This window comes from Gigantopelta aegis, chromosome 3 (assembly GCF_016097555.1).
Source record: "Gigantopelta aegis isolate Gae_Host chromosome 3, Gae_host_genome, whole genome shotgun sequence".
Classification (NCBI taxonomy): Eukaryota; Metazoa; Mollusca; class Gastropoda; order Neomphalida; family Peltospiridae; genus Gigantopelta; species Gigantopelta aegis.
This window is the reverse complement of record NC_054701.1, coordinates 25664273-25678643: the sequence shown is the minus strand read 5'-3', so window position 1 is coordinate 25678643 and position 14371 is coordinate 25664273. Positions and strand designations below refer to the sequence as shown.

The window sequence follows — 14371 nt, the reverse complement described above, 5'->3', positions numbered from 1 at the left end:
ATAACTCTTGTAAAAGCTTCCCTGACAACTTGGCTGGAAAGGTGGAATTAATTTCTTAAAAGTTAATTTATTAATATTAAGGTTTAATTGTGTTAGTTATGTCCGAAAAGCCTCTCCATAGTGCAGTTAAAAACCCCGTTACTCTGATAGTTGGTGATCAAAAGTCCGAATTTAATTCTGGATGCAGAGTAATAGATATTACATTCCCCAATGTTCTACATCCTGAGGTAAGTAGTGTGGTTATTAAATAAATCCATTATACTGTTCACTAGCTCGAGTCAGGTCTAGCTATCCCCTTATTGATATGTTGTAGGAGAGGGCTAGAGGGGAAAGTGTATTTGAGACACAGTAGCTGGCTACCATTTGGTTGTTGACGATTGCCGAAGTATTACACACTCCCCTCTAGCCCTCCCCATCAACATAGTAATAAGGGGAGGGCTAAAGGTAACTCAAGCTAACTGTTCATTAAATTTGCATGATGTCCAATTATTTTTTTTACCCTTTATGGATAACACCCACTATGAGATTTAGAGTTATTTACCATTATCAAAAAACATACCATTGGCAATTGTGTCTCAAATGTGTAACGATTTCTCAGGAGCATTTATTTGGTACAGCCATGAAAGCAATGTATGCGAGCACCATAGGAAAAGAAAAAAACGTTCCTGGTCCAAAAGTGGTATGGCCATGACCGTACCGACTGAACTGCTTCCGACTCCCGTTTCTATCTTTTAAAGATATTGGCGTGATCAAGTTTGCTTCCATTTTAATGTTTCCACATATTGACTAATATTACATGTTACTAATCTTGAATTTTGTTTTGTTTATGATAACTATTATTATTATATTAGCAGTAAAAAAAAATTCTATTGGTGTCTATATATTAAAAGTGTTTCTGGTCATCCTGATGTTAGTAGTAGCCCAAACTAGATTTTACCTCAATATAATTCTGTATGTATAATTAAAAAATATATATTATATTATATGAACATTCAGGGCTCGGCCTGTGGCCAGGTCGTCAAATGCAGCCAATGTCTTGTTTGGGTGACTTAAATATTAAAAAATAATGGCATTAGTATCCCAGATAATATTATCTTCTTTAGAGCTATAACATATGAGCCACTGTTAATATTTGTATTCCACATTAAAATCTTGCTCGTGGTTTGCTGACCATAATTTGCCAACATGCATAATTATTATTTTTGGGGCCACCATAATTTTTGGCAAGTTTCAAACCCTGACATTAGGATGATTAAAAACCCCACTTAATATGGAGACATATTCAAAACAAGAAAATATAATTTACCAGTTATTATATGTATTGCAGTTAAAATACTCTGTAAGGCGGAAACATTTTACCAATAAGAACATTTGTATCAAATTGAGGACAGTGTCTTTAAAGCTATATGTTTGAGGTTACTAGATGGGATATTGTTAAACATTCAGAAAAATTAAAAATCTCTCTCTCTCTCTCTCTCTCTCTCTCTCTCTCTCTCTCTCTCTCTCTCTCTCTCTATCTCTCTCTCTCTCTCTCCTCTATCTCTCTCTCTCTCTCTATATCTATATCTATATCTATATGTATGTATGTATGTATGTATGTATGTATGTATCTATATCTGTATCTATATCTATATATATATATATATATACCCAATACCTTTAATTTGGTGAGTTTCAACTTCCCTGATGTTGATGTTGATGGCCAGTGTAAGAACTATGAGAAGAAAGCTGATAACACAAGAATTACAATATTCAGGGTGTTGTGGTTTTCTTGTAGGGTCTCGCCTGCTACACCTCAGCTGATTCAACAAACACCTTAGATATATGATATATTTTTATTAACCACCTATTGTAGACAAGACAGTAATATATTCAAGTAGAAATACAGTCTTCATCTTCAAATAATTCTTTGAAGATCTTTATTTATGGGAATATATATATCTTTTTCGGGGATGGAGTTGGAGGTAAAAACGTTGCATAAAATTATTCCATCATTAAATGATGCTATACTGAACCATTTGCACATATTCTTCTGGAATACAAAATTCAATGTACTTGATGTTTATTAAAAGTACTCCATATTATGTTTTATCAATGTTATAATCAGCCATGGTGCCTCAAATGATAGCATTTCATTAATATTTGATCTGTCACTTCATGTATTTGTGTGCATACATGTATATATATTTATTATTGATCTGTCCCTTCATGTATTTGTGTGCATACATGTATATATATTTATTATTGATCTGTCCCTTCATGTATTTGTGTGCATACATGTATATATATTTATTTATTTGTTTTCTTCTAATATTGCTTCTGTAAGGATCCAGCATCCTCCCCCCCCCACCACAAACCCCACCCCCCCCCAAAAAAAAAAAAAAAAACAAACCCAAAACACAACACACCAAAAAAAAAAAAAAAAAAAAAAAAAAAAAACCCCCCACCCCCCCAAAAAAAAAAAAAAAAAGGATCCAGCATCCTCTGAGGTAGGAATTTTTGTAATTGTACTGTTAAATGTTGTGACTTCATTTTTGTGACATTTGACCTTGTGTTCATTGCTGTTTTCTTTTTCTTTCCTTTTTTTTTTTCCAATATCAAAGTACAATCAAACCTATGTTAAACAGCCACTTAGAAGAATCAGGGCTTTAATTTGCACCAAAGGCTGTGGCCAAAATACGTAAGTGTGTAAATGTTAAATACTCCACCAGTTATTAACAGAACCACAAAAGTATTAAGTCTTCATTAGGTGAAACAGACTTGAAAAAGACGAAGTTATTTTTGATTTTATAAGTTGCCTTATAAATTGCAATGGTGACAAATAAAAAACCAGGTTGGTGGCAAATAAAAACAAGTTATTGTTTCGTAATTTACTTGTAGGCTGTGAATTTAACAGCATTACATGCTTCTGCAAATCTTAGATTTTAGGTTGGAATTGTAATATTATGTGATGGAATCCCAAAATATTTATATTAAATCATGTTTATGATTCTGATGAAATCCCCAAAGTTTTTAATTCACCCCCCTCCCCAAATTCAAGATCTGACATGTAATGTTCATAAATTACAACTTTAGCTGTAATTTTAAGTGTATTGGGTCAATAATTCCAGTTCTTCTTGACACAAAATAAAAAGGAAACTTTTGGAAATAACAAAATTATTTTTATATGCAAATTGTGAAAACATCGGTAAAGATATAAATAAAACAGCCATACTCACCTATATTTTTATTTCTCAATTTTTTTTATTATCCTACACACATACAAAATGGATCTACAACTACAGTACAATGACAATAATAAAAAAATGTAGAGTTTTACTAGAACAAACTAATCAAGAAAATAAACTGCTGAACTCTATAGAGCTTAATGTCAGTTAGCTTTCTCGTAATTTTTGAACCTTTATTAATGAAATGTTTACAGTATAAACTTGCAATTGCAATGTTTTGGCAAACTTAGCTTGCAAAGGTGCTTGACTGCCATTGCTAAATTATCCAAATTTCAGGTGCTGAACAACATGCCCACTCGACCTACCCACCACAAAAGGAAAGTCGATAGATAATTTGCAGGCCTCACACTGGAATTAATTTTGGTTAATTTAGCCAATTTTCAGATACAGTATTGCATTTCCTTGAAAATTATTAAAATGTGGTTAATTTAAGGAACATTTTATTAGCCAAAGACTAAATGTTGTAGCCACATTGTATACAAATAATAATTGGCTGATTTGGGCAGTGTACAGGGTGCTCATGAGCCTTGAATTTGTACAGGTCAGCATTTTGCTAAAGAGTTAGGAGTGCTTTTTTTTTGCACTTCTCAGATACTAACCGGAAGCCTGAGGGCTGGAGGAGCCAGACTTCCCTCAGTTCCCTTAAACCCAAAAGTCTGGTTTTGTTGCACTAAAAAGGTTAGACTAAAGTGTTTTCATATTTGCTGTGTGTGTATAACAGATGTTCATTTATTTTTTCTCATTTATGTCAGTGTTCTTTTCCTGTTGTTATACACATGTACTGTACACTGCATCACTCACAGATGTACAGAGTGGTCGGCTAAGGGATGACAAGTCACAGGATCTATCCCTCTAGCTGGATCCATCGAGTTATCATTTAATCTAACCAGTGCGTGAACACTGGTATATCAAAGGTCATGGTATGTGCCATTCTGTCTGTGGATAGAGTGCATATAAAAGATACTTTGCTGTTTCGTAACATTGTATCCTCATGTTTCTAACAGCAGGTTTTTTCTGTGATTTTCATTGTCATAATATATAATGATTATGATCTATAAATGCATGTTCAGTGAATGAATGGTACCATAATATCTTTGGTGATCTGTTGGGATGTAGAGCTCCCAGTAGCAGTGTTGTCATCTGAGATCCAGTAGATCATCTACCAACTGCCCTGACAGGCTTTCTGCCAGGAAATAATTAAAGGGACATACCCTAGTTTTTAAACACTAAGGCATAATTTTTACTATTAGAGATGTTTTTGATAACTGAAATCATACTTTACTTAAATTTTATTGTTTAGATTATCCATTTCCGTACCTTCGAAGTGTTTTTGGTCATCCTGGTGTTTTTAATATCACAAAATGCAGTTCTCATATTTTGAAAAATGCACATGCATTAGTTATGAAAAGTAACAGTTATGGAGTCAAGTTTTAGTCTATTTTTATAGGGTATTTTACCATTTCAAAGTCACAGACTCATGTTTCACTCAGTTGTAACTTTATCCAAATGTGTTACAGGTTGGTAGATTAACTAAACTTAGTGTTAATTTCCATGGGTTGAAACTAGGGTCTGTTCCTTTAAGAGGATACCTAGTAAAAACCATACAGTGTCCCTTCTTGGTGGTTATGGGTTTGAAATGCTTTAAAATATTTCATGTTCTTTGACAAATTTTAAACAGCCGTTCTCATACTATAATCTTTCTAAAAATTCTAAAAATATATCCATTAATTTTCAAGAATTTAGGGTATGTAATTTTACCCTTCGTACCATCTGACAGAAACCATATCTAATGGAAGTAGAAACACTTATTTTGGGTAGTACCGATATGCCAAATAATAATAAATGTTCCCAGTGGTTGCAAAACAAGGCGTCGTGCATCGCATGCAACGTTTACTACCTTCATTTCCGACGTCTATTTTCGCCAGTTTCTCAGACGCCAGTTCATATTTTCTTGGTTCTTGTCTGAATGTATAGCTCGGCTTCTATGAGTTAATTTCTTCAGGAAAACTTTGAGTTTCCCACGAATACAGTGTACATTACTGTTCATTGCCTTTGTTTTTAAAATATATTTTGTTTTGATTCATGAGCACACTTTTGTAGACCCAGTGATTTTCCGCGATTGTGGTAAACGGACGGAATTCCTGTAATTCCCATTGTGGAACAAAATTTACATTTGGAAACGGAATTACGATTTTCCGCAAAGTTAAAAAAAACAAAAAACTATTTTACTACTGCCACACCAAATGGTCACATTGGGAACCAATCAAATACTTCGCGAACGTTAGCGAAACATTTGCTGGCTGAACTTGAGGCTGGTTTACTGCTTAGTCTGTTGCACCTGCACAGATGGGACAGGTTTTGTTTCGAGGAGTAAGTTTAGCCAGCGGTTTGTCGCTAACGCTTGTCTTGGAAGACAGATTTTCACGCTGCACATTAAACCGAATGACCATTTAGGGAACCACCAGTCAAAACATGTTTGCAAATGTTTAGCAAAAAACGGCTGGCTGAACGTTGCAATGTTACTTTATTTCCGCTGTGTCATGCGCATACTTCAATTTGCAGATGACGTTAGACTGTCAAAGAGATGATAAAATAAATGTTTACGTTTTGTGAACCCTAAGCCCTGTTGAATAAAGCAGTGCACATAATTGTTGGACAATAATGCTTTATGTAGTTATTATAATTGTAGCCTTTGCGCCTGATGTGATTTTTCGCTACTAATATGTAGGATTACTTTGATTTAATGACAAATAGCGACGCATGTCGACACCAGTAAATTTTCGGACCCTTTAATTTGTCACAACTTATGTTAGTTCAATTGTTAATTACATAGTGTAGTCTGAAACGGAAATAAAACGGAATTTACAAAAACATGAAACAGAAAATAGCTCTTTTTTTAAAACGGAAAACCACTGAGTCATACTTGTTCTATTCTTGGGCCAACAGTTTCACCAACTATATGCATTACAAGTGGACTACATTGCACACTTCTGTGATAACAGACTCAGGCTCATAGAGCCCCCCCCCCCCCCCCCCCACTACTGAGTGTCTGTAGCTCTCAAGAAACCACCAACTCCTACTCTGTCAGTTCCAACGCCTTCTAGTACTTCGTTTTGCAACCGCTGGTTCCTAGAAGTAGAAGGGTCTGTCTATCAAAAAGAATGGTTAAGTTTGGTGTCCTTGGATGGTATGGGGTGGGATGTAGCTCAGTGGTAAAGCGGTCACTCAATGCGCGGTCGGTCTGGAATCGATCTCTGTTGATGGGCCCATTGGACTATTTTTCATTCCAGCCAGTGCATCATGGCTGCTATATCAAAGGCTGTGGTATGTACTATTCTGTCTGTGGGATGGTGCATATAAAAGATCCCTTGCTGCTAATTGAAAAGAGTAGCCCACGAAGTGGCGACAGCAGGTTTCCTCTCTCAATATCTGTGTGATCTTTAACCATATGTCTGATGCCATATAACTGTAAATAAAAAATGTGTTGAGTGCATCGTTAAATAAAACATTTCTTTCTTTCCTTGGATAGTACCAAACGGTCAAATTTGGGTCTCGGCTCATGAACTAATTATTTATTTATATTATTATACCAGTTTCTGTACTGTGATACAGTATTAGCTTGGTGTTCCCTTTTGACTGTACACACTGACAAACCTGTAATGAAGCAATTAATAAGTGCTAGGAAGTAGATATTTGTAATTGGTAAACACCAAGTTGTTCCATGATGGGGTAGAATTAATTTTAGGACCATTTATATAAGTTGATCTACTTCCCGGGCCATAACCATCTGAGGTGCTGTGGACTGGAGCATTGGTGTAGCCAGGATATTACATTAAGGGGGCCACCCACACTGAGTGGGAGAATAATCTCCCTTAATATAGGCTCAGCTTTGTCCTGCTGAGGCAAATGGTAGTATCTACTGAATAAACAGTTTTAAGAAAATACTTTATTTTATTTATTATAATAAACAGTTGATTGATTTTGTTGAGCACTCAAGGTTAGTGTTTCCGGAAGATATATCTGGCTATATTTATTTGGATGCTTATTTTAAAAGATCAAACTTCATACATTAAACCCATTTGTACCTGATTATTACTTAGCAGTCCTGACAGAGTTGGTCTTTAACTCTATTCCATCCTGTTGTTTGAAATTGGTATACCGTGCTCTGTCTTTGTGTGAAAGTGAATCTTTCTTTTCTTGTTCCAACCAGTGCACCACAATTGGTCAAAGACTATGGTATGTGTTTTTCTGTTTGTGGGAAAGTGCATATAAAAGATCCCTTTCTGCATTAAGAAAAATGTAGTGGGTTTCCTCTGATGATACGAGTCAGAAATATCAAATGTTTGGCATCCAATAGCCAAAGATTAATTAATCAATGTGCTCTAGTGGTGTCATTAAACAAAACAAACTTTTGAATCTCTCTTGATCCAAGGCAAGGAGGGGCCATGATGTAGCCCAGTGGTAAAGTGCTCATCTGATGTGCGGAGAGTTTAGGATCGATCCCTGTTGGCGGGCACATTGGGTTGTTTCTCATTCCTGCAAGCGCTCCACAACTGATGTGCGGAGAGTTTAGGATCAATCCCTGTTGGTGGGCACATTGGGTTGTTTCTCATTCCTGCAAGCGCTCCACAACTGATGTGCGGAGAGTTTAGGATCAATCCCTGTTGGTGGGCACATTGGATTGTTTCTCATTCCTGCAAGCGCTCCACAACTGATGTGCGGAGAGTTTAGGATCGATCCCTGTTGGTAGGCACATTGGGTTGTTTCTCATTCCTGCAAGTGCTCCACAACTGGTGAAACAAGGGCCATGGTTTATACTGTCCTGTTTGTGGGATGGTGCATATACTGTCCTGTTTGTGGGATGGTGCATATAAAAGATTTCTTGCTGCTAATCAAGAATAATAGTTCATGGCATGGTGGTAATAAATTTCCTGTCATTATCTGTGTGGTCTTTGCCCAATTGTTCAATGCCATATAACCGTAATTAAATTGAATTGTACTGAGTGAGTTGTTTAATATGGTAGACAATTTAGTTTTCCTAGATAGGGAATTTTTTCCTTCTTTTATCACTTTGCAGTTTATTGTACAAGTTTCACAGATTACTAAACAATTCACATTAAATAGCAGTTGAAAATTTATTATATTAGCATCTGTGGCTAATCCAAATTACAAAAGATAAGAATAAGTGACTGCTTGGTAAAGCACTCACCTGAGGTGTGATGGGTCATGAGGTTGATTACCTGTGATAGACTCAGTGTCCGATGACTGGTGTATCAAACATTGTGGTATGTCCTGCACTGCACTGTCTAAAGGAAAGTGCATATAAAAAGATGAATTGCTGATTTTTAGTAGGACTAACATCTTTTTTTATTGACCAAGCATTGAAATAACCATATGCTGGTGGACACCAAATAGTCATGGTTTTAAACGTGTTGAGGTGTCATAAAACAAATATTCCTTTCCTTTCCCTTTTCTATTTCTCTCATCATAATAGTTTAAATTCTAAGACATGTATTAGAGTTACCATATATTCCACATATATCTAATAGTGTACTTGGGGTGTCAGTTTAAAACTTGAGAACAAATTTCATGTTGTGAAATTCACCTTTGTTTTGCACATGACATTGTTTGTATACACATTTCACTTGACATGTGAATATATATGTGAATCATTTTAATAAAATGTATACTATCAAGTAAATAAAAACTGGTGAGTATATTGTAGGAACTGGATTTATATCTTAATCATTGAAAAGCACCCCAGATACTTTCTTTTAGATGTTTTATCTTTAAAAGTAATGGGTGACTTAATTAGGTCTTATTTTCAGCATGATAATGCCACCTCTCATACAGCTAGAGACACTGTAAATTTTCTTAGGACAAATAACATTGATTTCATTGATGACTGGCCCGCTAAAAGTCCTGATCTCAACCACACTGAGCATGTCTGGGATAGTCTGGACAGACGATTGAGGCGTCGTCCCAACCCACCCGCTAACGTCAATGAACTTCGTCAAGCGCTCATTCAGGAATGGAACAATATTCCACAGGCAGAAATCATGACTTTAGTCAATTCTATGCGCCTGCGATGCACTGCAGTGGTCAATTCAAGAGGTGGTCATACCCGTTATTAAGTGGGTGTTTTGTTTTTTAACCCCTACCACACTTGGTCAAAATTTCTCCCAGTTTCTGTTAACCTATGGCCATGATTTTTGCACCAAACGATGCATCATGGAACACTCTTTAAACGCATATATAACAATTATTCCCCCGTTTTGTTTTCATCAAGTTATGTTCAAGCAAAGTTAGCGGAAGTTTCTTATTTTGTTCAGTATATATATATAATAAGTATTTGTTTCTTATGAAGTACCATTCTTGGCATTCTTGACATATGGTAATCTAAACGCCCGTTCTCGACTTATTTCAATGCCTGGTTTCTGTCACTCTCTCTGTAAGTTAAAATAGGTGGGATGTACTTCCTTGCCATTCATAACATACATTTTGGAAACCTTGATGGACAGGATGTTGATCATCACTTATGTTTTTCCTTTACCACAGTTTGACACCCAATAGCCCATGTATGTTTTGTGCAGGGGTGTCGTTAATCATTCAATTCAATTCTATTCTTTTCTGTTCTCTTCTCTTCTCTTCTCTTCTCTTCTCTTCTCTTCTAATTCTTGTTCTTGTTCTTGTTCTTGTTCTTGTTCTCTTCTCTCTCTTCTCTTCTCTTCTCTTCTCTTCTCTTCTCTTCTATTCTATTCTATTCTATTCTATTCTATTCTATTCCTGGATGCACAGAAGTCAGCTGATTATTATAGTTTTATCTATAATTATGATTTTGATGTGAGACCTTTTTCCTTTAAAAAAAAGTAGTCCTCTCTATAATTCCAACTTGTTTTAACAATACTGTAATGTATATTTGTGTATTTGGTACTCTGATATTTAAGTTATTTAACACATTGCTGTGTAATTGCCATTTTTGTCTTACCTTTAGGAACTATATGTATGATTTTTCCTCAATGACGGTGACAGTGACATCAATTTTTGCATTTAGCTCAATGTTAAAGTTTCTTGTTTTGCTCCATTTTTCACAAACTACTTTATGTTCTAGATTAATGAAACTTGGTGTATAGTTACATCTATGGATGTTCATCACAATGCCTGTGACACAAAAAAAAAGAAAAAAAAAGTTAAATTAATATTTTAATTATTATTATTATTATTATTATTATTGTTATTGTCATTATCGTTATTATTATTATATTTTGTTCACATGCATAGAGATGACCATCTATGAATGCAACTGTCAGTGACATCAAATAAGCTTAGGGTAATTGAGATATTTAATTCCATGAAATTCTTTTTTTTTCTTTTTTTTTTCGGTTAAATTTAAAAAAATGTATGTTAGGTCATGTTAAATGACCTTACTTTACAAATAATCTGTTTATTAATAATACATTTAGCTTTAAAATAAATAAATTTTTAAGCTAGTTGTTTAATTCATATATTTTCAAATTACTAATACAGCTCGGATATATTTGTGTGACATTCATGATCTTTATTGATTTATGGTGGTTCTTAAGGAGAATTATTTTATAAATATATCACCCATTCATCATATTAACAGTGTGTCTATAGTAAAGTTTACTTGATTATTTAAGCTTGTTTCTGTTCTTATCAAATACAACAGGATACTGCAGACAAGGTAAGGGCATTTCAAGGTCATCTGCTGGTGCTGTACTTCAGTTTTCATTTTTATTTAGAGTATTTTCAAACATGCTTGATTATTTTTTTAAACATTCTATTTGCATGGTGTTCTTTCACCAAAACATACTTAGATATTGCTGTTGTTAATTGCATAATTATTATTTTTTATTATTATTTTTTTTTTTTCATATAGTTATAATAAAATATAGTTGGTTTATGTATAAATTTATAATATTGGTACTTCACTGAGTTGTATTATTAATAAATAGAAATGGTAGTGCAAATTGAGATTATTTACATCAGGTCCTGTGTTTAATCAGCTTGTGCTTTTGTACTGGTAAATCTTATACTGTATTATGCGTACTTTCATTTTGGGCATAAGATAAAAACATCAATGCTTTTGAAAATGGAACTACGTGTAACAGTCTTACGATTTTTACAGATAATATTTATAATATAATCTTGTTCATGAAAAAAATCATTTTCTTGTCTTTTGTAGCTGCCATTTAAAAAAGTAATAATTGTTGTATGTGTAAGGAAGAAAGGTCATGAATTATGTCACATGTATCATATGCACGATGTTCAACAGCCAGTTTATTTAGTTTTTGACTTGCACATTATTTAATTTAAAACCAGTCTTAATTGTTATATACTATTGATAAAACTTGAGCCTTCAGTCATTACAGATTTTTTTTCCATTGAAATCTACACACAAAATTCTATAAACACAGCCAGATAAGTGGTTTTACAGTTCATCTTCAGTAATTTAGGGTCCATTCAACAATTACATAATGCAAAATGTAGCATTTGTATACCCCTCCCCCTCTAAAATTAGGTAACACTTGTCAATTCCCAACCCACTTTCCATAATTTGACAATTATTAGTAGATTTTCTGTGTTTTTTCGTTGGTTTGGTTTTGTAATAAATACTAGATAGATAGATAGATTAAAAATCATCTGTTATAAACTAAATAGCAATAACTGACTGCATTTTACTTTTAAAATTATAAATAAAAATGAGACAATTGTTTTAAAAACATTTACATAACTTAACACACACCCTCCTTCCTTCCCTATAACATTTTGTAATGCATCATGTTACACCCTCGCCCCTAGAGTGGGACGTAATTGTTGATTCATGAACAGCCATTTATTTATTAGAAAATCTCAAAAAATTATGTTTAAGTAAGTGTGCACTAGTATAAATGTTTTAACAGACTGAGTTGTCACTGAAAAGCTTTATATAATATTAGGGGCGAGACATAGTCCAGTGGTAAATCACTTGCTTGATGCGCGGTCGGTTTAGGATCGATCCCCGTCGGTGGGCCCATTGGACTATTTCTCATTCCAGCCAGTGCACCATGACTGGTATATCAAAGGCTGTTGTATGTGTTATCCTGTCTGTGGGATGGTGCATATAAAATATCTTTTTCTGCTAATTAAAAAGAGTAGCCCATGAAGTGGCGACAGCAGGTTTCCTCTCTCAATATATGTGTGGTCCTTAACCATATGTCCGACACTATATAACCGTAAATAAAATGTGTTGAGTGTGTCAGTAAATAAAACATTTCCTTCCTTATATAATACATGTATTATGTCTTTGTCTCTTTGAATAACTTCTTCCACATAAGACTCTGAATAGCTTTCATATAGTTTTAATTTTTTTAAATGTCAGCAAGTATCAGTTTTCATATAAATATATATATTTTTTATATTTATATAGCATTTTAAATTTAAATAATAATAATACAAGTTTAAAAACAATTTATCAAATCTGACTTCTTTCTTTTGAGAATTAATCTGCTGATAGACGATACTTAAAATAATTTTATTTAAAATACCTAGTAAAACTGTTATCAGCCAAAAAACCTGGGCCCAATTTCACAAAACATCATAAGCCTTGTTTTGCACATAAAGGGGCGGGACGTAACCCAGTGGTAAAATGCTCGCTTGATGTGCGGTCGGTTTTAGGATCGATTCTCATCGGTGGACCCATTGGGCTATTTCTCGTTCCAGCCAGTGCACCACGACTGGTATATCACAGGTGGTGGTATGTGTTGTCCTGTCTGTGGGAAAGTGCATATAAAAGATCCCTTGCTGCATTAAAAAAAATGTAGGGGTTTCCTCAGATGACTGTATGTCAAAATTCCCAAATGTTTGACATCCAATGGCTGATGATTAATAAATCAATGTGCTCTAGTGGTGTCATTAAACAAACCACAACTTTTGCACGTAAAAGTAAATGTAGGACTAAACCACAATTTTTATTACTATTATAGTACAATAAATGTAGTTAAAAGTACACATATTTCATTTTCTTTTGTCCTTAAAATGTTCCATTTTCTGTAATGATATAAATTTCTTCGTGAAATCGATGTTAAACACTTATAAATGAATGCCTGATATAACAGCTAGTCGCAGATGTAAACTTACGATGTTTTGTGAAATAGGCCCCTGATGATTGGTGAATCAAGCCTCAAGGTACACGATTTTGAGAAAAAGTGTTTGAAAATAAATCAGTATGACAGACAGAGACACTCAGTCTGTACATATGCCTAATTGCCTATATCAAATTACTGTCCCAGGTGCAGCTTGTGACATCACTGGTGGTCGGGACTAGGATGAATGATGGTATGGTAACCTTGAATGTTTTTGAGGTACCACTGTCATTAAATGAAACAAAGTCATGTAGCATCAGACATGGTAAAAAATGTTCTGTATGTTTGTACATATTTCTTTATGTCTACTGATCTGTCTGCTTCATTGTGTAAAAATGGGTACCAGTGTCTAGTTGCCCATTGCGTTACATCACAGAAAGAATAATTTTAAAGTGAATACCCTAGGTTTTAAACTTTACCTAATATTTTTTCCCTATTAGAGCTGGGGTTTTTATAATTAAAATCGGACATTAATTACATTTTATTGTTTAGATTATCCATTTCAGTGTGTCTGGTCATCCTGGTTTTTATAATACCTCGAAATTAATTTTTTATATTTTTAAAAATGCATGTGCATCTGAGAAGTAACAGTTATGGAGTAGAGTTTTAGTCTATTTTAATGGTATCTCACTGTTTCAAATTAACATACTTTTTTTTTTTTCACTATGTTGTAAACATTATTCAAATGTGTTACAGGTTTGTAACTTAAACAAACTTAGTGTCCATTTTCATGGTTTGAAACTAGGCTCTGTGACTTTAAACAAACTTAGTGTCCATTTTCATAGGCTGAAACTAGGCTCTGTGCCTTTTACCAAACTTAGTGTCCATTTTCACAGGCTGAAACTAGGCTCTGTGCCTTTTACCAAACTTAGTGTCCATTTTCACAGGCTGAAACTAGGCTCTGTGCCTTTTACCAAACATAGTGTCCATTTTCACAGGCTGAAACTAGGCTCTGTGCCTTTTACCAAACTTAGTGTCCATTTTCACAGGCTGAAACTA

The 14371-nt window shown here is 34.3% G+C and overlaps 1 protein-coding gene across 4 annotated transcripts in view; it reads left to right on the top strand.

The window, feature by feature from the left end:
• The first annotated feature begins 29 nt into the window (after window positions 1–29).
• The window catches only part of LOC121367760 (nicolin-1-like), a 47301-nt gene continuing 32959 nt past the window's right edge, over window positions 30–14371 (top strand). For 2 of the 4 annotated variants that reach the window (XM_041492114.1, XM_041492111.1), the window contains exons 1-3: window positions 30–227; window positions 2472–2489; window positions 10918–10932. In XM_041492114.1, coding sequence (XP_041348048.1) covers window positions 99–227; window positions 2472–2489; window positions 10918–10932 — 162 coding nt within the window. In that variant the 5' untranslated portion in view covers window positions 30–98. The remainder of the gene's footprint in view (window positions 228–2471; window positions 2490–10917; window positions 10933–14371) is intronic. The other 2 variants (XM_041492112.1, XM_041492113.1) reach the window with 2 other exon arrangements.